Source organism: Teleopsis dalmanni, chromosome 2 (genome assembly GCF_002237135.1).
Source record: "Teleopsis dalmanni isolate 2A chromosome 2, ASM223713v2, whole genome shotgun sequence".
Taxonomy (NCBI): domain Eukaryota; kingdom Metazoa; phylum Arthropoda; class Insecta; order Diptera; family Diopsidae; genus Teleopsis; species Teleopsis dalmanni.
The window spans coordinates 177,651,105-177,674,029 of record NC_051847.1 but is presented as its reverse complement, the minus strand read 5'-3'; the positions used below and the strand labels follow the sequence as shown (position 1 = coordinate 177,674,029).

Genomic DNA, 22,925 nt, shown 5'->3' with positions numbered 1-22,925 from the left:
AGAATTTTTACTTAGTGATAATTTACTGTATTTGTAATGAGAAATTAACATTATATTATTATTGTAAGAATTACTCTTGGTTTCTAATTTCTATTGATCTTGAATCAATGTAATAATGGATATTGATATTTAAAGGTTTAGTATTCAAAGAAATTTTCTCCAAGAGTAGCCAAGTTCTGAAAAGCTTTTCGACCTAACACGTGTCTACTCTGTATTTCTGTACGTAGTTTTTGATTATATGTTTTCTCTAGATCGTTAATGTTGTAATGGTTTTGAGTTTCTGTTTCTGTTAGACAAATGCAATTCCATGGGGACCACGGTTCACGTATATTCCAACGCGGTAAGCTAAGTTGAATTTATAATGAAAAATAATTATAAAAATGCACCAATATATTAAGGCAATCCATTTACCGCAATATTTGTAAATCATTGCATTTACTTAAAATTGAATATCCATGCCAGATTTTCTCTATCAAATGACGTATGTCGTCAACTTGCATTATGAATGCGTATGAATGAGGAGAGCGCTTTTGTCGTTCGTCTCGTTGTAAAGCTCGTAATATTGAATTGTAAATATGCATATTACCTGCTTTAAACTATATTGTCAAAATAGAAAAATATTTCTTTTAGTTTTGATATCATTGTTTTAATTAATATATTAGCAACCTTAAGACAGTAACAGGCGTTGCATGAATTTAGTTTCTCTTCCCGTGTTCGTACAGCAAATTGACTTAACGGTTTCACTTTCTTACAGAAATCACACATATTCCTAACAATTTCTGCAAATTACATATAAAAATAAGCAGTCAATAATAATAACATATAATAAATAAACTCATATGGGTATTTCAATTACCTTTGGGTTTTCTATCCTTGGAGAATTTGATAAGCTCAAGGAAAAGAAAATTTTGTCGTTTATGCAAAGTTTCCAGATCTATAACTCTTGTATAGATTAGAATATTTTTTTCACGTTCAAATAAATCAAAAAGCTTTATATTTAAAAAAATAGATATTTTCATGAGAAAAATGAGATACTTGCAATGAAAAAAAGATTTTTTTTTTCAAAATATACCTCTGGAAGTTTCTGAAAATCCTGTTCCTCAACAAGTACATTTTTTATTTTACTTATGAGTTCTAAACGCTTTTCCTTTTTCATAGGCTTTTTTAAGTCCTTGTAAATTTCATGTAAGAAACGTACACGCTGGTGTCGTAAAAGATCAAGATGAATATTTGTATCTATAGGTATGTAAAAAGACAGTTTATTTATTAGTATATATCATATATTATAGTATATAAGACTGCCTTCGCATATTATGAATGCAGTCTTTTCAAAAGAAAATTAGTAAGGTCTAGATAACAAATTGATAGATAGTTAGATAATGTATAAAGTCAGTTACATATTGTGTTTTCACATAATGATTGATAATTACATATTAAATAGCTTTTGTAAAGATATGTTAAATACCTTTATAACCAATCCACTCTATTGGTTGTCCCATTTTATTCAACAACTGCTCCTCCCTGGAATCTTGCATAGCCTTACGTATAATTTGCTTTTGACGTTCGATTCCATTTAAGAGACCAATCTCTTTATCCAGTAATAAATTGAATTCTGCTATACGTGCAACGCCATGGTGCATCTGACTTATACGTTTTAACTCTGCTTTTTTCCAATTATCCACTTCCGTATAAAGTAAATCAAAATCTTCTTTGGTTTGAGGAAATTGTTTTACACGATCGGTACGTTTTATATGTATCTGTTCAATCTGTTCGTTTAGTTTATGTTCAGCTTGTAAGCGATCGGCAACCATATGACTTTAGGTCGCGAGGTAAAAGAACAACGTGAAAAAAGAATTAATCTGACAGACTCTAAGATCAGATTCTCTTACCGATATTCAGCCGCTGCTCTTCTGATGAGCCGCACAAGTAAATACCGTCGAAAATTCCGTTGAATTAATATTATTTTCTTCAATTTATCATCTAAACGTTTCTTTTGGTAATATGTTTGAAATTTTCGGGGTGTTATAGTAAAATCCTTAGCATTTGATACGAAAAGAACATTTGAACCATCCTTAAAGCATTGAGTAGTTTCATTGTTAGGTGTGATCTGTAACGAAATTTGTGAATTAATATATTTTTTGTATAACTATTGTGGTATAACATTTTAAGTCCAGATAGTTCTAATTATATTAAAAGAACAAATGCACAGTCTTTAAGGGGTTTATACAAATATTTGTGTAGTTTAATTTGTTTTTGGGAAAAGTGAGCCACTCGTAATCATCTTGCTTCTAAACGTGACCTATAATGTGAACTATAATGTTAAACTAGAAAAAGTGACTTTTTGTCATTATAGGTGTGTGATTTATGGAACCAGCAAAGACAGATGCAGTATATAGCTTTCAGTAACAATAAATTTACAGTCACTGCTGGGTATTAGACTTCTATATCTTTTATGCAGCAAATTTTGACTTACTAGTTTTGGATAATTATAATTCGTTTGTGTGTCCCTGCTAGAGTAATTTCCGTTTTCCCATTTATCACAATTAGGTGGACCTGTTTGAGTAAAAGCTTCCACATACTCAATACCTGTAAATATATATGAGTTATTTATTATAAATAATACATTTTTGTATTAGAATGTAATATTATAACATCTAAAAATGAAAGTGGGAAAGCAAATTATATTAGTCTTTTAATCTTTGTGAATCTAGAAGAAAATTAATCCAGAAGACATGAACTCAGATTTTTTGAATAGAGCAATCTATGCCAAACTAATGATTGGATCGTTAATATAATTTTATATAAGACATATTTATAAATATATATAGTATATTATAGTTAATAGTGTCAAATTAATCTAGTCTGAAGAATCAAGTATATCTGTTAATTAATTCGACTAATGGGAATGAAGAAAGCTACAATGAACATCATTTATTACAATAATTAGTGAGCTCTTAAGCAAAATGTTATAACCAATTCTAAAGTTATTTTTAATTTTGTCTTTAGTATTATTATTAATATTTTACTCAAAATTTATGTTCATCATTTAGGAACCTATAAGTTCCCTTGATTTCTGAATACAGAATACAGTGAAAAAGTATGAATGTCTAGCAGCCGAAATTCGACTTTTTAAATGACGGTTAAAATTTTTCTCCTTGATACTTTGTTGATTCTCACCACAATATATTAGGAATTCGAAGTCTCTTTCCAGTATGCTCCTTTTAGCACATTTCACAGCCAGCTCATCAGAAAGTACGCACCTTCGGTATTATCTTTCAATTAAAAGCTACATCATGTTATCTTAGAAGGAAATATATAAAAAAATACTCGGTTTTTAAATACTTCTATCTTTGCAATTTTAATCATAAGCCGATATACTAGTCAAGTAATTAGTTTTGTATATTTTCTGTGTGTCCTATATAAAATATATATTTTCATTATAGCAAAAGTGTTATATGGTGTATAACTAATATTAAAGATTCTGATAATTTTATAGAAATTTAAGTGATATTTGTAATAATATACTGCCTGATTTAAATACTATTAGTATTATGCCTATAAAACTGCTAACTGCTTGCGTGATTCTCTTTTCTCCATGGATCAGAGTTATCGTACTAAAAAAAGAAAGTGGATTTGAAGACTTTATTTGTTTAGAGAAACCCCCAAGCTATCAAAGAGTAAAAGTGCCCAGATGCATTAACTCGGAAAAAACTCAACTTGAAGAATTGATTGTAAAAAAAAGTTAAATTTAATATTATGAATCAACTCTTTGATAGCTGAAATACTACAGTTTAAGCCTTCCAACAGATATGTTTATATTAATTTTCAAATGAATATCAGTACAAAACTTACCAGTTATTTTATGTCTATAACGTGCTAACTCAGGTTTATCTATTGCTTTATTCTGTATTTCAATAACAATATCTTTTGGATTTCCATCTCTTGAATCCTCACCGGATATATGTACTGTTATAAAATCCGGTAAATGGAATTTACTAAATAAATAAGAAACATTTGATTGATATTTGAATATTTGAGAAATAAATAACTTACTTATAGTACACATTTAGATCTAATTTAGCTGGTTTAGATTTTGAATCCCATCTACTTGATTTCTGTAGTTTTAAGCAAAATTCATATATGCCAAATTCATTTTTATTAGTTTCCATAAGTAAACTACTATCAGCTACTTCGGCTTCATGCTGCATTACACATAAAACTTCTGGAGTTATTTCAAATTTACGTGCCAGATCCTTCTTAATATCCATTATGGTAAGACGATTAGGATAGATTTGTGCAATAATTTGTGATTCAGAAATCCGAAATTTAACAGTAACATTTTCAATCTGCACAATTTCTTCATCGAATTGACCACTAGATGAAGTTCCATGCTCTATGCAGGTATTTGTACTACTATTCACTCTGGGACTTTCCATCATTAATTAAAACTAATTTTTTATTTTAAATTAAATCAAAACTGTAAAAACTGTTTTTTCACACTGTGCAATCACCTAGCCTAGTATATATTCGTAATTAAATAATTAAACTTAATTTGGTCAATAGTGTTGCTTAGTGCAGTGTTTGGCGTTTGGTTAGAAACAATGGAAGTTCGGTTTCCATGATAGCTTTTTAATGAAATCATATTTAGTATTATATATAAACACTTCTATAGATTGTGGCACAATTCAGTATAAAGGTCTTACAGCTCTAATTCAAATAGGTGTTTCTAAGGAAATCACACATAACCTATTTATGATATTCATATGTAGTAAATGCGAATTTTTTGCAGTTCAAATTTTCGGTATTTATTTCAACTTATGGGATTTTTAAGTAATACCTACTTTTAAGAGAGATTTATTATTATTAATATGACAATCCTACCACAAAATATATTGTCACTTATATATGTGAAGGGTCAATTGTACCATTGGAAAAATTCTTTCTCGCCATCTTAGCCATCTTTAACGAACCATATTGTTTCTAATTCAATCCTTCAAAGATCAATTGTACCGACTTGAGCAGTTTATCAGATTCTTCATCAGGAAACATGAAATTATCTAAATTCGAGATGAATTTAGTCTGAAAGAGGAAACCGGAACAGCAGTCTCAAATTTATTGCATTATCCGAAAGAGTAGTAGCGTCTCTAACTAGTTTATCTGCTCTACTATTTCTCGCGAAACTCCAATTACTTGCAGCCCAAATAAGTTGGCATTTGTCTCATATAGACATGAGAGACACAATACCACGATGATCATGATCTCATCTCTACAGTTATGATGTTGTTTTATGGATATAAAAGTAACTAATGAGAAAAGAAAAAAAATAAATAAAAGTTTACGAGTATATAATTTCTTTATAAGAGTTGTTATTATATAATTTAGGTTGTTGCTTTAGATTTTAAAAAATATTGGGTAATGTTTTGAAAAGAATTCAAAATATATATATTATCCTAAATTGAGTTACTGTTAGTGGGTTGGACCACTCATGTTATCGAAGATTTGAAAAAGATTTGAGTTATAAGAATCAATGCATATTTCATGAATCTTTCGCATGGATTATGGCTTATCTGAAAACAGGTCAAAGGATATTTTTTTAATTAAAATTAAAATAGCCGAAAATAGGCCAAAGAATATTTCTTGAATTAAAATTAGATTATGAAGTAGATCGAGATAAAAATATTGATTTTAAGATACCTATGCTTATTTTGGTATATTAAGTTCTTAAACTTAATAAAAAATATATGATGACGTCATAAACTAAACATAAAATTTCTCACTAAATAATTGTAATTTTTATATTATAAAATTTCTAAATTAAATTTTGAACTTTCTCGAAGAGATTTTTCCATTTCTTCTCGATTATTAAGTAAAAATAAATAATTACTATTTTTTCGCAAAATACTGATTCAAGTAAAAACAAACTAAACTTCAATAAGCACGAGATTGTACTAAATTAGTTTTTAATTAAATTGTTTACTTTCCAAACTTTACACGATCGGTTTGACTTTATCAACCTTTAGGACATCTGTAAACTTACAACATTTTCAGTATTTGGGTATAAAAAAAAAATATATACCTAAAACTTAATTAAAAATATATTAAAAAGAATTATTTTTTATTTTAGTTAATAAATAAAATTTTTATTAAAATACAATTTCGATTTGAGATTTTGTGGCGTTATTTGATGTTTCGGCTTCGCATGCGCCACCTGCAGTCTGAAAGGGCGCCCATTAAAAAGATAATCACCGCGTTGCAGTCTATGCAATTTACTTTCACCGTTTGTGCCTGAAACTGCTGTGTCGATGCGATTATTCTTATTAATATTAGAGTTGCCGCTCGTGCTGGACATTGTGCTGGAGTCTACGTTCACTAATGGCTTGACAGTATTTGGATACGTTGGAACAAATGGCATATAAGGTTGATAATAATGATGATGGTGATGATGATGTTTCTGTGAAGCTCCGCCAGCAATTGGATATGTATCTTTCATAATCGGATTTATTTTCATTGGTTGATAATCGTAGCCCACGCCTGCTATATATCTGTATGGTGATGGAGGTATGGGAATGTAATAAATTCTCGAATCCTTCTTTGTTTTCTTCTGTTTTAAGCCGCTACTGTATTTACGTAAGCTTAGCGGCTTCGATGAGACAATAAATTCTTTATAGATTTTCTCCATAAGGGGACTTTGGTAAATTACTTTTGATGCTAATGATGAAGTGGGTGGGTGTGATGTATCTGCTATGGCGTTGGTATTTGTGACAAATGCTTTAACTAATAATTTCGGTGCTCTTCCACTGGCAAGAATTATTGTAATCAAGATAAGATTCATTTTATTTAATGATGGCATACTGTAATGAAATAAATTTATACATGGATTAGTTAAAATAATATGCGTATTAAAATCAAAAAATATTTGGCTGTGATTAGAAAATATTGTATTATAAAAATTCATTCTACTTAAATTAAAAAATATTATATATTATAAAAATTTATTCTACTTAAATTAAAAAATATTATACATATATTACAAAAATTTATTCTATTTAAATTAAAAAATATTATATATCACAAAAATTTATTGTACTTAAATTAAAAAATATTATATAATAATATAAAAATTAATTCTATTTAAATTACAAAATATATTATATAAATTTATTCTAGTTAAATTAAAAAAATTTTATATTACAAAAATTTGCTCTATTTAAATTAAAAAATATTATATATCACAAAAATTTATTGTACTTAAATTAAAAAATTTATTGTACTTAATTTTAAAAATATATGTTTTTGTTATAATACTAGTTTTTATTATTATTATTTTTTTTTTTGATTTTAAGAAAATATTGATTTATTGAACTTTAATTATTTTGTTTTACTCAAGACTTCTACTGCACTTAAGCCTCTTTTTAGACAGAAATTCACTGACTTTGTGGATTGTATTCAAATGCTTGAACGCTAACTCTCCGTTCAATATTTTGATAGTACAGCCAGCTGACTTTTTAGCTTCCTGTTTTATAATCAAAATCTTTCTTAGGGTCTTTAGTCATTCAATTTAAAAAAAATTCTTTTTGTTTGAAAACGCGGTATTATAACGTCTAAGAGATAAATTGATTCGTTTTGTCACTTTTTTATTATCAACTGCATATTATCTCTCGGATGTTTAAATCTATCTTCAAGATTTACCCGACAACTAAAAGTTTTTATATTATGACAAATGTTAATGCAATGGTGTTCTGCAAAAAAAAATCATTTCTTCTTTATCTTTAGGCAGAAATATTTATTATTTAATAATTTTTTATTTTTTCATTCTGTAATGCATACATTTCATTTGAAGTGAATTCTTTTAAAGAACACAAGAGCAGAAGAAGCAACTATGCACATGCAAAAACTATGAACAAATGATAACAACAAATTTGCAACAATTATGTTGAATTTTTTGCAATTAATTTATTTAAGTGGATAATGTAAAATAGTAGTAAATAATTTATAGAACTAAGACTGTCATGGCGAAATAATACTACATATGTCTAATATAATGTTTTGTGAGAAGGGTGTATTAAAATATAATCTAACTGTAGGTTTACATTATCCAATGTCGAGTAATAGGTGTAATTTTTTGTACAAAAGCTATACAAAATCTATAAATAGCGCTAATGAGGTCAGATAATACCTACTGAACGTAAACATAATGTAACTTTACTTAGAATTGAGAATATTTTCAATGCCTTAAATTAATTACTTTATTAAATAACATTACTTTTAACATTTTAATTTCTATATCCAACTGAAAATAATAGTTCGAGTTTTAAGCTGTTATTGCTAATGTGCTAGAGAAACTACTATCTTCCTTACTTGGTTTATTTAAATTACACAAATATATTGTATTAGATTTTACTACATTTCAAAAATGTGTATGATAAAATTTAATAGTTAAGAATCATCTGAAATTGTAGAAATGTGTTGAGTAATTTTATACATGCAGTTAGTTATGTATGTTTCTTTTTCTAAATATATGCTAAATTATAGAATATTATTATAAATTCGAATAATTAGTAAATTTGTAATTCTTGAATATTATAAATGAAATAAATGTATTATAAAAAAATTATAATTCTCATTTAGTGGAATTAATTGTAGTTATTAACATTGTTGAAATGCTATGTGAAATTGTTAGAGTCGGTTGTGCTTACCTATCTTACTTTAATATAATATCTTGTTGTTATTACTCACTTCAGCTTCCAATCTACCAAAGTACTCGTGGTTTTTATTAGTTATTATTGTTTATGGAAACGTACTGATGTTATAATTGATATCTACTTCTAAGTTTCAAAAATCTTTTATGATTATTATTAGTTATTATTGCAGTCTTGTAAGAATACAAACAAAACACTTACTTCTGCACTATATATAATATAATATAAATACTATAATATAAGTAATATAATATAAATAATATAATATAAATAAACACGAAATGTATTCGTTAAAAAGGGAACATAAATTCTAATTAAAAATATCATTATCTTTAAATCATTTGACTACTTGAAAAATAGATAGAGTTCTGGTGTGTGTATTGGTCTAGAGTGTTTCACTTGAATGGTATCATTAGGAACTGGGGGAAAAACCTTCAATCTGAAGTATAAATAAGTTGGATCTAAACTCCGAAACTGATGTTTATAAATTTTGTGAAACGAATATTGAGAACTTAGAACACATTCTTTCCGAGTACCCAGCTCTTGGTAAACAGAGGGTTCAAAATTTAGGAGACGTTGTTGTGCTTTTATAAAATTCTTAACAATGGATATTTTGAATTTAATTCTAAGGGCAGTTGCTAGCATAAAAGATTAATCATGGCTGCATTCCTTCGTTTCAATTGGACCCCTAAATACTATCGTATCTTTATTCTAATTCTGTATTAGACAATATATAAAATATACATATAATATAACAAAATATATACGTGTGTAAAAACTCAAGTAGTTGAAGCTGTTACTTTAACCATTTAATTAAATTTATTTATTATATCTTACTAAGCATTTCGAATTCACAACTATCTTAGATCTATTAATACTTGTAAAATGTATAATAATTATGAATACATTCATTAAGAGAATTTATTTTGTTATCTCCATATCACCTTAGAATGATGTATTGAGCTTTATGAATTAAATTTACATTTTTTTTTTATCTACAACAATTTGTAGTAAAAAATGTTCTCACGTTACATGCAAAAACAATTTTCTGTTATTTAAAAATCAAAAAATAAAAAAAAAATTTAAAAAAAAATAATATAGGTAAATATAAATAAATAAAAACTGAAAGAATAAATTGCTTATTTGTTCAAATTTGATTGATTCTAAATCAACCCATTAAAACGTGCGAGCGGACAACTCAAGTAGCAAATAAGTTCGAGCCCAGCAGCGTTTGCGGCAGTCAATGTACGCACTCTGCCATCTATAATTCGGCATCGGTGAGATACTTTGTGTACGGCGCATATCAAATTTCAGCGCTTATGTGATTACTGACTTTGATAAACGATCGATTTGAATCAATTTAAATTAACAAACAATTAATATCGGTAAGATACAAAATTATTTGGCAATTCATGCCCTTTTTTGCTGCTTGAGATACTTGGTGCTGAAATTGTTGACACGCCTTTCTGCTGCCAAACAAGTAATCACAGAAGTTAATTGAACGTAAAAATTTACATAAGTCAATATGTTTGTAAGTAAAGTCAAATTATGCAAATTATTTAGTCAGAATAATTCTTTTGCTTTGGCTTTAAAGTACCTCATCTTTCTTAATTCTTCTCAGTTGTGGCACGATTTATTGGTTGACTGGCTCACTTATGATTACTCAATATTTAAAGAACGGTTCCCGCGTTTCGCATAACTTATTTTAATTTTCAATATCAAATGATGCGTCTCTTTGGTGCAAGTCAACTGAGAATTTTATCTTGTTATTTTAACAATTTTACTGTTTTCTCGATTAAAGAATGAATTATATACTCATAGGTATGTATAGTATGTATACACGCAAAAGGTCATTTGCTCCGGACAGGTAACTATATACGGAGCATCGCAATTTGACGAGAGATTTAGTTGTTTCAGATAGAAAATAAATTTATTTATAACATAACGATTTGTTCTTAAAATTTTAATAATTACGGGTCCGCAATATGGTTAGTTTATCACCATAAAGTAAAAAGCGTAGATTGGAGAATAAAAAATACATAAAAATACTTTAAATTACTTTACAACTAATTTATTTATTATTAATTTAATAATTATTAATTTAATTTTTTGTTTAACATCAATAAATTTAGATAATCAATAATAATTTGGGAAAATACAATATTAATAACATAAGCAATTTATAGTATCCAAGCAAAAATTGGGAAACTTTTTGCAAGTCCAGGGCTATCCAGCGTATTATTGCAGATGTAATATCATGAATATTTGTTCGGTTCACTTCAACACTTTTTATTTTATATTTCTTTAATATTGATAATCTACAAAAAATAGACATGATTAATATATCATATGAAAGATGAACGTTCCTCAAAGAACGCTCCTGAAGAGCAAACTCTCTCCAATTTTTACGATTTCCGACTAGGTACCTGGTACTCCTCACCCACTGATAAATGGGTACCTTCTCCTGCCTTAAGGGTTTTATTAAAACATCATCTTCGTTACATCATGCTGAACTTTTCTCTCAATGGGTACGCTAATTCTGTTTTCTTCTTTTAATTTGGTCTTCTCTTATTAATTGGCACCGTGTTGGTCAGCTGTGTTGGAGATAATGTTTAGATAATGTTTAATGATTTCACATTTCTTCCTAAAGAAAAATTGAGATTGTGAAAAGCCATTGCTTAAGTTTTTCAAAAATGATACTACGAAATTCGTTGTACAATGGACAAATCATGGCTCTTGAAGACAAATGGGCTAGGGTAGTTATAAAAATGAACAGCAAGTAATAAAAATGAAACTGAAAAAAAAAACAACTGACAACTAGAAATACTTTTCCTTAAAATAAATATATTTTCATTTATTGTTCACATATATTACATATTATAATAGTAATAACGTTTTTCAAAAGTCCTGTTAAAATAGATATTAACCTTGATACTTTTGATTTGCTTCTGCGCACTATGTCAGAGGTTCTACATTTAGAGTAAATTGGCCATGTAGCCCTTGACCTTCCTGCTGAGGAAATATGAGTGCACTCCCTATTTACCTGTCGTAAAACATGGTAATAATTCAGTCTTCGGCTGTGGTCAAGAGAGTCGGAGATTGGAATAGGAGTTTCCATAGAACCAGGTAGATCTGCTTCAAACATATGTATAAGCATCCTGGATTAAAGTTTTTTCTACTTTAAAGTTACAGTGTGCCCCACAAGTATATTTAATATATTTATATTAGTGCTATATAGCATATGACGTTATACATAACTATGTATAGTAATAACAATATAGCATATTATAGGTATATGCTTTAAAGTTACAGTGCCCCACAAGTATATTTCATATATCTATATTAGTGCTATATATGCTATATAGGATATGACGTTATAAATAACTATGTATAATAATAATATAGCATATTATATATGCTATATATATATATATGCTATATAATAACTTTATTTCAAGAACTGAATTCAGATCTTGAACCTAACAGACGGTATATTTTTTTTTGCTTCAGACTAAATTGCTTCGATGTGTTCTTGCCACATAAATTTTCTTATCTAAATGTATGTCGAGAAAGCTTCCGAACCATTTTGAACCTATATTAAAAACCGAACGATGTTATTAAAGATCGACAGAAAACAGATGATTCATTTGTCATCTAAATTTCGAAAATCGCTGTGGATTATAGGTAATTATGAAGAGCAATATCTGTTAATTACGATTTAATTGGTTTAGTTTATGTTAAAAACTTTACTTGAAGCCATAGAACATCTTCAAAAATAAAATGAAATTATTAAAATAGAAAAGTAGATTTGATGTTGAAATGCACTAAATAATTAGTAAAACAAGCTCTTAATGAGGAACAATTTTTTAAGTAGTTCGTGTTTATATGGAAGATATTATCTATACATAATTGTCGCGGTTTGTTAGAAATTAAACCAAATTAACGGAGTCGGAACATGTGATTAGCTAATTTGTGACTCAAATTGTAGTGCGTTACTGTTTATTCAAGATATATCACAAGTGTTTACGGTAAGTTAAGTACTTTAAAAAAGTGAATAAATAAATAAAAAAATTTTTTTTTGAATAATTTTATTATAAATATTCTCTTTTACGTTTCTACGAAAATTTTTATGCTTCATAAAATAGCACTTTTTTATTGTTTATTGTTTTCTTTTTGTAAAAATTTATTGTCAACTTCAGCATTTAATAAAAATAATATTGTTTACTCTGCACACACAAAGCATAAAACTATCTCAACCAACAATTAGTTTTTTTTTTAAATTGCTTTAATAAATATTATATTTTTTATGTGGGTAAATATGATATTTATGTATGCTACTTGGGTTCTTGCGGAATTAAATATCAGTTTGTTAAGTTGCGCAATTTCATTTCTTACAACAATTTTCTTTTTCTTTTGTTGGAAAGAATCAAATTTGCAACAATGGCTTTAAGATACTAGCATCTATCTAGTATCTCTTCGGTGAGATACTTTTTTCGTTATGCTTCAAGATTTAAATTATTTGCTGCGAAATTGCAAATGCAATTGCAATATTTGCAACTGTGATAAAATGTTAACTAAGATTTTATAATTCGTAATATAATATAAATTTTAATTAAAACATAAAAATTCTAATACATATACTCTAATTTTTTTTGTTTAATCTGATTAGATTTTAATCTAGAACATAACATTATTTAATGTAATGGATCTATAAAAAAGATCCTCTCTGAACTCATCAAAAGAGACCGCGTGAACACTACAATCATGGTTGCCACTTGAAAATTTTTTTCTGTACCAAAATTGGTTTAAAAAGGTACCATTTCTGTAAAAAAAGGTCCCAAATTTTTTGGACCTTTTTGTTTTCTCGTTCTGTGTTTTTCATAGTGTTATAAATGAATAAAATATAAAATAGTGCAAAGTTGCATTTATAAAAAAAATTAATTGGAAATATCCACAATAAAGTTGGGTCGTCAAAAATGTACCATTTTTTGAACGTGAGTACCAAACAAAAAAAAAAAAGTACCAATTTTGGTACTAAAGTACTATAAGTGGCAACCGTGACTGCAATTCTTTCTTACTGCAGTTCTTTCTGGTCATTGGTGTGTAGGAACCAACGAAGAGAAACTGCGTATTTCCCATAACCCTCACTGCAGAAGTTGTGGAAACCCGCAAGAAACCCTAATATATTTTCTCTGTGAATGCTCTGCTTTGGCGTCCAAAAGATATAGGCTCTTAGAAAGATACTGTTTTGATAGTTTATCAGACTGTTCATCGTAAAGACGAAAGACCTATTAAATTATCTAAATCCAGCGGGATAGAATTAGTCTTTAATCTTCCATACTACGGTTTTTGCGAGGAATGTGGTAGCAAAATGGAAGTTATCTAATAGCTTGCCAACATTACTTTTTTAATATATATTTATTTTAACATATTTTTTACATTATTTTATGTGCATTATTTTAACTTTAAGTAAAATTGGTTATTTTTAGTCAATACCGACAAAGATACTATTATATCACAACTTCAGTATTTGGACTACACAGAATATAACCTACCAATCGAAGAACCTTCAAAGTGAATATAGCACTAAAATCTGGGAGATAAATCTATTTTGTATGCTATTTAATCGAATTTAAAATGATTGGGAATTGTAAAATATTTTAATTCTGAAAGTGATTAATCCACTGAACTGGAATCTTGATCGATATTATTTCATTCAATTAATAAACATCTTGTATATCAAAATAACAAACGAAATTGTGAGAAGTAAAATTTTTGTTTACATTCGCCTTTTATGAGAAAATTGTTATATGTTAAAAACAAGTAGCAATCATTACGCCAACAGATAAGGAGCAATCTTTAATAGCTCATAAACAGTAATATTAAAATCTTCAAACCTAATTTGTCTATTTGCTTATATATTCGAATTCGAATTACAAATGAATGAGAATTGTAAAATTTTTGAATATTGAAAATGATGCACTAAACTCCATTCTAGAAGTAAAATTTTTTTCCCAATTAATAGATATTATAATGTACCTTGAAATAAATTTAAAGTTGCCTTCTGTGAGGTAACTTATATTTTAAAACACAAATAGCAATTATTACGCCAACAGATAAGGAGCAGTCTTTAACAGCTCATATATAGTAATATTAAAATCTTCAAACGCAATTCGTGTAGTTACATATGTAATGTAATTCCAATTTCAAATGAATGAGAATTATAATATATTTTAGCACTGAAACTGATTAATGCCTTGAACTTGAAACCTATTCAATTTCGTGTGCTGATTAAGCATTGTGGCCAAAATTCACGAATTGGGATACGAACTACTACCCCATCTAAAATATTCTCCAGATTTAGCCCCCTGCGACTTTCTGTTTCCAAACTTAAAGAAATGGCGAAATTCACTTTTTTCCATTTTAGTAAAAATTCTCTAGTTTGTCTGCTTTGAACGGCTATCAAGCATCAATTGAACGACGTAGCTTGCTCAAAATTAAAAAGTTGCCCAGTGGTAGATTATAGCTGACGGCAGCGCTGTTGCATTTGGAGTAACTGCGCGGGAAATTCAAAAAGTCACTGATTTATCAAACCACTGACTTATTTATAAAAACTGTAAACAAATAATAAAATTTAAAAATGAATATAAGTTTTTAAGAATAAAGATACAAAAACTCAGTTTAACACAATCTTAATCTTTCAATAGAATGAAGACTTTTAACGTTTAAATACGATTAAAAACGTTTAAAAAACATTTAAGTATGATTAAATAGTATTTTTTATTAGTTGTCTATTTTTCTGAAATATCACTATATACAAAAGCTATCACTTTTAGTTTGGAGCGATTTTAAAGAAACTTTTTAGTTTGGGCTTGCCTTTTATTCTACATTTTAACAGGAGTTGAATTATTTGCTATATGAAATTCACAGATTAAGGTCTCATCAGTAGTTATGATATGATCCGAAATAACATTATTCAGCATATCTGAAGCAATCTGCTCATGGATTGTTTTTTGAAAAAAATTTTGGAACAAGCTGTTTGCTGTCCATGTTTAATGTCCGAAATAACCACATAGCTTTATCTTCAATCTCCAATTTCTTTAATGCAAGAAGTCATAGATCTCCTAGGCTTCTCAAACGTTGAATATTACTCGTTAAGCCATATATTTGATCAAACTATACACCATCATTATAACAATTTGTGCAATTTCATAGAGGGAATTGTCATTAGAATTGTCAATTAGTTAATTCGTTGAAGTGGGCTAATTCAATTAGCTGCTGCTGATATTCTGATTGTTAGATTATTCCTATATTTTGTATAGTAATTTTTAAAAAATTATTAGTATGGACTTTATAATATGTCTATGTGTAAATTATTCTGATTGTATAGAAATGTGAATAATAGAATAATAGAAATAAATTGTAATTAATTAAATTTAACTCAATAATAATTAAGAAAAAGCTATTTATATTTTCTTATGGACTGTAAATGCTTTAATATATTAATCCATATGTAATGCTCTCGTAAGAATAAGGTTGATGTACGCTTTATGTCTCTAAGTAAATTTAGAAATTCACTTTAATCTTTACCTCATTAACCTCATTAACATTATTACCAGTACTGTCAGTACAGTATAGTACACATATATACTATATATACGCATGTATGACATTTGTGAAGCAACAATAATATGTACATATATTCATTTAAGATGATTAATTTTTTCTTTCTTTTGGTGACTAATTATAAAAAATGAAACATATATATATTTATAATTATCAAGCGATAGTGTTTTTGGTAATTTGGTAAATAAATAGTATCTAAGTAATTTATAAATTGGACAGGATTATCTAAAATTATCAACAAAACCGATTGATTTCATTTGATTGCAAAAGGCAGCACTTCACCTGTGATGAGTGATCCGTTCACTGCCTAATTCGATTAACTTGTTACGACTTCTAAGCCTGGCACTTGCAATCCAAACAAATCTCCGGACTATTAACTAATTACAAAAATTTGAATATTTCCTAAGATCACCGATGATAAGGAATTGTCAATACTTCAAACAGCGTTGTATGGCCAGCCAAATTTCAATAAATTAATTAAAATTTTGTTGTTCTGTTTTTATTTCTATTTTAACTCTTCTAACTTTTAAACAGAAGTTTCTCTTCGTCATAAAGACACGTCACTCTCGAAAAGAAAAAAATAAACATTAGGAAATGTTATTACAATGTATAGCTGTCTCATTTTTTTACCGATTTATATATGCCTAAACTAGTGTATTAGATAAAGACGACAACAATTTTTTCACAAGTTCATGCGTATTTTATGAATATGAACCCGTGATATAGCTTATTATTATTAAAATTTCATACATATTATTATTTAGTAAATACTATGTATATACTTAAATTTCTTTATTTAAAATTTTCGAAATACTTTCAATTCATAAAGAAAAAAAAATTAAAAATTTAGATAATATTATTTTGTTTATATTCTCATTATCAATGCAATTTAACCAATTAAATAAAAAATATGTTAAAATTAAAAACAGAGTTAAACCAGTTTTAAGTCGCTTAAATGTCATCAGCCTTATATTAAGATTTAATGATTTTGAAATAATTTCATATATTATTTAAGTAAATTAAAATTCAAAATACTTTAGTATAAATAAAATTTTCAATAAATAATATTATATTGTTAGAAATACATTGACTCTGACTTAATTAAAATTATGTAGACTACTTTTTTTTTAATTAACATAAAATATTTATTTATTTCACTTTAACTTCGTAAATGGAGTTTTAAATAATTGTTTTTATTTATGTAGATATTTACAAAATATAAACAAAAATATTTAGAAAATTTATTTAAACAATTAATATAAAAAATGTGATGGAATGAATTTAATTAAAATATCAAGGAATTGAATCGTTTAAAGTCTAACTTGTTTTAAACACTTAATAAGTGGATATAGAGGTATATACCTATAAAACGTATCTAGAACAAAGCTTTACCAATATCTTAACTGATAAAAATTTAACAGCCTGGACAGTACAGAGAGAGAGAAAGAGAGAGAGAGAGAGATATGTAAATGTATTTCATAGGCTATAATTCTTTTCGTCAACAATAACATATATTATTTTTATAATATTTAAAAACTTCATGATATTTCTACAAAATGAATAGATTTAATAAATCAATAAATAATTCGTAATATTATTATGAAAGGAGTAGATTGGTTACAGAAGTCAATTCTTATTATAAACGGTTACTGGGATTACAATAGTTATAACTATTCTGAAATAAAAATACGATATTTTTATTGAATTTCTTAAAGTTCTATAAAATTTATTATTTAATAACATATAAATAATAAATATATATATTATATAATTATATAAAATATATAAATATAATTATATTAATATATATATATATATATATATAAATATATTATTTATTAATATAATAATATATATAATATAATATATATAATAATATAATTATATTATAAAATAATGTTACTGTTAGATTTTAAATATGTGATCATTTACTTAAAGGATTAAATATCGTCAAAGTTGTTTTTACTTTGAACATTGTTTTTTAAATAATAATAATCTTCATCGATTTGAACTTTAAATTGAGAATGTATATATATATATATATATATACTCATATCAATATTATTATTATAATTATTCTTATTAAAAGAAAAAATGCAATAGCACGACCTATTATGCGAGTATATCCTTGGGTAACGAAATCAAATCAAGGACATTGAACCAAGGACATAAAGAGATATTGGATATATAAATGTTTAAATAAATGATTATAAATGATCTGACAGTCAGTGAAAAGATTCATATTCATATTTTAGAGAATCTGCTGATATTAACGTCTGTAAATCTCATCACTGAGAGTGCTACTTATTAGGTGCATATTTCGTTCAAAAATTACTGAGACATCTGGTATTTCAGAAGTTTGTTGAAATACCAGATTGACTTGAATGAGCCTGCTATTTGCTTGTCTTAGGTTTTTATCGTATCCTTATTGCCGCATTACAAAAAATTTTTATCCGCTGTTTCTAAGTATAGATGGACTCTGAAATATTCTGCAGAATGTTTCTATTTTGTTAATGTGGAGTCTCTCAACACAAGGTAGATAGATAACTGTTCATATAAATAAATACAAAATTTTTAATAAATAGATAATTGTTCATATAAATAAATACAAAATTTTTACTAAGTGGAGTTTGAGGTTAAATACCGTAGTACTTTATTTTTACTTCTATTAATCATTTATTTACAACTTTTTCATTTCTATCGATGTACATTGTGACCGAAAAGCTTTCGGAAATTCTCATTTAAAATTCGCGCGCTGTATATGTTTCGATATTTTAAGTTTATGTAGTTTGGCAGCACTGTCCTTAATTACTATGCCAAAAATGAGCGCGATCTGTCAGACAGTTCGTTTACGGCAGTTGTTGAAACCAGTTCACCTCAGTAGTGCGTTGCGAAAAAAACAATGGAAAAAAATATTGAACAAAGAGTTTGCATCAAATTTTGTTTTTCGAACGAAATTTCGTGTGCAGAATCGTTGCGAATGCTACAAAAGGCTTATGGGGAATCAGTTTTATCGAAAACTCAAGTTTATGAGTGGTACAAAGCCTTTCAGGACTGTCGTACGACCGTCGAAGACATGCCGCGTTCTGGACGACCTTCGACCTCTACCACCGACGAAAACATTGAAAAGGCAAAGGAAATCGTGTTCAAAAATCCTCATGTGAGTGTTAGAGAGATAGCACGAGAGCTAGGCATCGGTCGTGAGATGGCTCGTTTGATTTTGGTGGACAATTTGTGTATGCGACGTGTCAACGCCCGGCTTGTTCCGATTCACCTCAATTTGTTCAACATTATCAACGATTTTAAGGCCAAACATTCAATAAATACCATCGAACAGCCACCGTATTCACCTGATCTTGCACCGTGTGACTTTTTCCTGTTTCCCAACCTCAAATTACCACTCAGAGGAACGCGTTTTGAATCCATAGAAGACGTAAAACAGAATTCGCAGAGGGAACTCAAAGCCATACCGGAAAGCGCCTATAAAAAATTTTTTGATGATTGGAAGAAACGTTGGCATTTGTGTATCGCTTCTAATGGAGCATATTTTGAAGGAGATAAAATAAATATTGATGAAGATTAAGAATTTTGCGTTTTATTTAAAATTTTCCGGAAACTTTTCGGTCACAATGTATATTTATATTGAATATTTTTTCAAAATTTTAAAAAGATTGTTTATTTAATATTTAATTAACAGATCAATTAAGTTGGAATTTCTATTCACCATTTCATTAAAAAGTTATAAACTCTCTATATTAAAAACTGCATATTATACGACATTTAAGTGTTTTATGAGTGGTTAGTTTTTTTAATAGAAGGCACTCGTGAATGAATTGAAAGTATCTTAAATAGATCAAAAAAAAAAAAAAAGAAATATGTATACAAATGACTAACAAATTTTTGTAAAAAGTGAAATTAGGTATTTTTTTGCAAACTTTAAAGTCTCTGATCTAAATTTTTTAAAATAAAGTCATTTAATACTATGAAGCAACATCATAATTAGCAAAATATTTGTCATTATAAATAAAAAATTTTTTAATTATCTGTATCAATGATCACGAAACAGTTTTATGATATATAAAAACTATCTAAATAATAATCAAAAAAACGTTCATCATTTATTACTGCATCTAACATGTATTTGAAATTATATAGAATCTTTAAGCTGAAATAAGATAATTATAATCACTTCGATGATTATGAGAGGAAATACAAACATTTTTGGTTTATATACTATAAAAAATTATGCATTTTAAAAATGTTTTCTTTTTCAAACCACAGATTCCATTTATTAATTATTATTAAATTTATTATTATAAATAATTAATATGTACAAAAAAAATTTTATTTCCTCAACAAAATATACATTTTCATAAGAATGGATTGTATGTAATTCAGTAAAATAAATCTATAATATTAGAAAACGCCTTATAAAAATTATTGACAATTTTTTAGTTAAAAACCTGTTTTAAATCTCAATTCCAAAATTATTTTTAATCAACATTACAATTTATTTTATTTAAAGTAATTATACGTTATTATTTTAAGTGAAATTTAAAACTTAGTTAATAAACTTTTTTTAGAATTCTAAAACCTAATATTGCACTTTTTTAAAAAACCAAAAAAATTTAATTAAAATAAAACATAAGACTTTTTAAAATAAAATTTTAATTTCTATTATTTTTTGAAGCAAAAGGATTTTGAAATAAACTTTTCGAACTAAATTTATTACTAAATTACAAAATTAAACCAACGACCTTATGTGAAGTTTGTTGCTTAATTCTTCTGTTTGTGTAAAATTTTAATAATTAGTAAAATTACAAATTTTAGTTTAATTATAAATATTAATTTAAAATTCAAATTTTATGTAGCAACATAAAAGTTGAAATTTTCATATATAATGACTCATTAATATTTATTCTCAACGGAAGCAAACGTCTATTCTAGCATTCAAATTTAACTGTTCTTTGCAAAAATTTTTTATTATAAACATTGTTAATTTATTATCGTAATAAAATGTAAATAATTAAAAAAATTTGTTATTTTCATATCATTGCAAATTTTAACATATTTTTTTTTTGTTATTTTACGGGTAAAGGTGCAGACTTAAAACATGCTTTCAGCCATTTGAAGGTACAAAATTTGTACTTGAATAATTTTTTCTATTTAACATAAATATATATTATGCAAACACGCTTGCAAATGGAAAATTTAGATAAAATACAGTTTTATACATTTATACAAATATTATAATTATTAACATAATTCATTTATTAATTTATTTCTCAATTTTAGGATTTCGATAATGAGGTCCGCCATATGTATATATTTTTAATTATATGTACACATGATTTCTAATATTTTTTTTATAAGAAATTATAAGATATATTTATATCTAGTTATTTTTAAGAATTTATGCAAAATAATATATTCTTATGTGCAATATATATTTTTAAAGTCAAATAAAAACTTTTCTTAATATTGATAATATGATTATTTTTCAAATTTTAATAAGTATAATACAAATTATAATATATATTTGAGTTCCAAAATTAGCAGTTTATATATAAAAGTCACTAATTTAAACACCTTTTGTCCTCAGTTTAAAATCTACAAACTAAATATTTAATAAATTTGATTTGTTAAACCATTTTGATCAATTAATTTAACAAATATATTTACTATAACTACATAATTATAATTTTTTGTATAAAGAATATAGAAAAATATGAATTGCAAATAATTTCATTTCAAAATATTTTCTTTCTGTAATCACAAATATTTACACTATTTTTTAAATTAAGAAAAATAAAATAATTTTTTTATTTTAAAACGAATTTATATTTGTTAAATTAAATAACTGAATTTAATTAATGTTTTATAAAAAAAACAACGCAAAAAATGAACTACAAATAATTGCGTTTAAGCACAATTGCGTTTTTTTTATTTAAGCACAAATATTTACACTTTTTTTAAATAAATAAAAATAAAATAATTATTATTTTTAAACGAATTTGTATTTTTTAAATTAAATAAATAAATTTATTTAAAGTAATATAATATTTTATTTCAAAAATAACGAAAAATATGAACTACAAATAATTACGTTTTAATTCCATTTATTAATTTAATCACAAATATTTACACAATTTTTTAAATAAATAAAAAATAAAATAATTTTTATTTTTAAAATTTATTTTAATATTAATTTTATTTTTTTATTTTTATTTATTTCATAATAAGTTTTTATTAAACTCGAGAAACAAAAATGTAAATACACTTACTTGATTTAGTTCTTATTTAATTTAAATTTTATTAAATGAAAAATTATTTTTCATATAATTTTTTCTTTAACACTCAGTTCTTTATTCATAAATTATAACACAATTTATAGGTAAAAAACATAAATATAATTTAATTATTAGTATATTGCCACCGGGTAAAATATAATAAATAATTTCCGAAACAATTAACACATATTAAAAAAACAAATATCAAATTTAATATGAGAATTTATAACGATTAAAATGAAGGCGTGAAACATATAACAAACGACAGACGAACGTGCGGCTGTGGAACGTTTTTAAAAGCTTCGTGTAT

General features: G+C 26.3%; 2 protein-coding genes across 2 annotated transcripts; both read right to left on the bottom strand.

The window, feature by feature from the left end:
* Positions 1 to 137: 137 nt before the first annotated feature.
* On the bottom strand, positions 138 to 4,436 carry LOC119676242 (IQ and ubiquitin-like domain-containing protein). Its single transcript, XM_038087479.1, has 10 exons — positions 4,054 to 4,436; positions 3,853 to 3,995; positions 2,474 to 2,586; positions 1,890 to 2,107; positions 1,466 to 1,815; positions 1,073 to 1,236; positions 857 to 989; positions 667 to 779; positions 412 to 596; positions 138 to 345 (listed from the first exon to the last, which is right to left on the bottom strand). The coding sequence occupies exons 1-10, from the start codon at positions 4,434 to 4,436 to the stop codon at positions 138 to 140; spliced, it is 2,010 nt and encodes a 669-aa protein (XP_037943407.1).
* A 1,688-nt stretch (positions 4,437 to 6,124) lies between these two features.
* Positions 6,125 to 22,651, bottom strand: LOC119683994. The gene is made up of 2 exons (XM_038097925.1): positions 22,610 to 22,651; positions 6,125 to 6,851 (listed from the first exon to the last, which is right to left on the bottom strand). Exon 2 carries the CDS (start codon positions 6,848 to 6,850, stop codon positions 6,125 to 6,127), a length of 726 nt encoding a protein of 241 aa, XP_037953853.1. The 5' UTR covers position 6,851; positions 22,610 to 22,651.
* Positions 22,652 to 22,925: the final 274 nt, after the last annotated feature.

Bases quoted from the DNA above. Each gene is read 5' to 3' on its own strand.
- LOC119676242 (XM_038087479.1), bottom strand. From the start codon at position 4,436: ATGGAAAGTCCCAGAGTGAATAGTAGTACAAATACCTGCATAGAGCAT. The intron at 1,237-1,465 runs GTATTTAACATA...ACATACCTATAG, and splicing joins AGAGTGGATTGGTTATAAAG to ATACAAATATTCATCTTGAT. The intron at 990-1,072 runs GTATATTTTGAA...TTAAATATAAAG, and splicing joins ATTTTCAGAAACTTCCAGAG to CTTTTTGATTTATTTGAACG.
- LOC119683994 (XM_038097925.1), bottom strand. From the start codon at position 6,850: ATGCCATCATTAAATAAAATGAATCTTATCTTGATTACAATAATTCTT.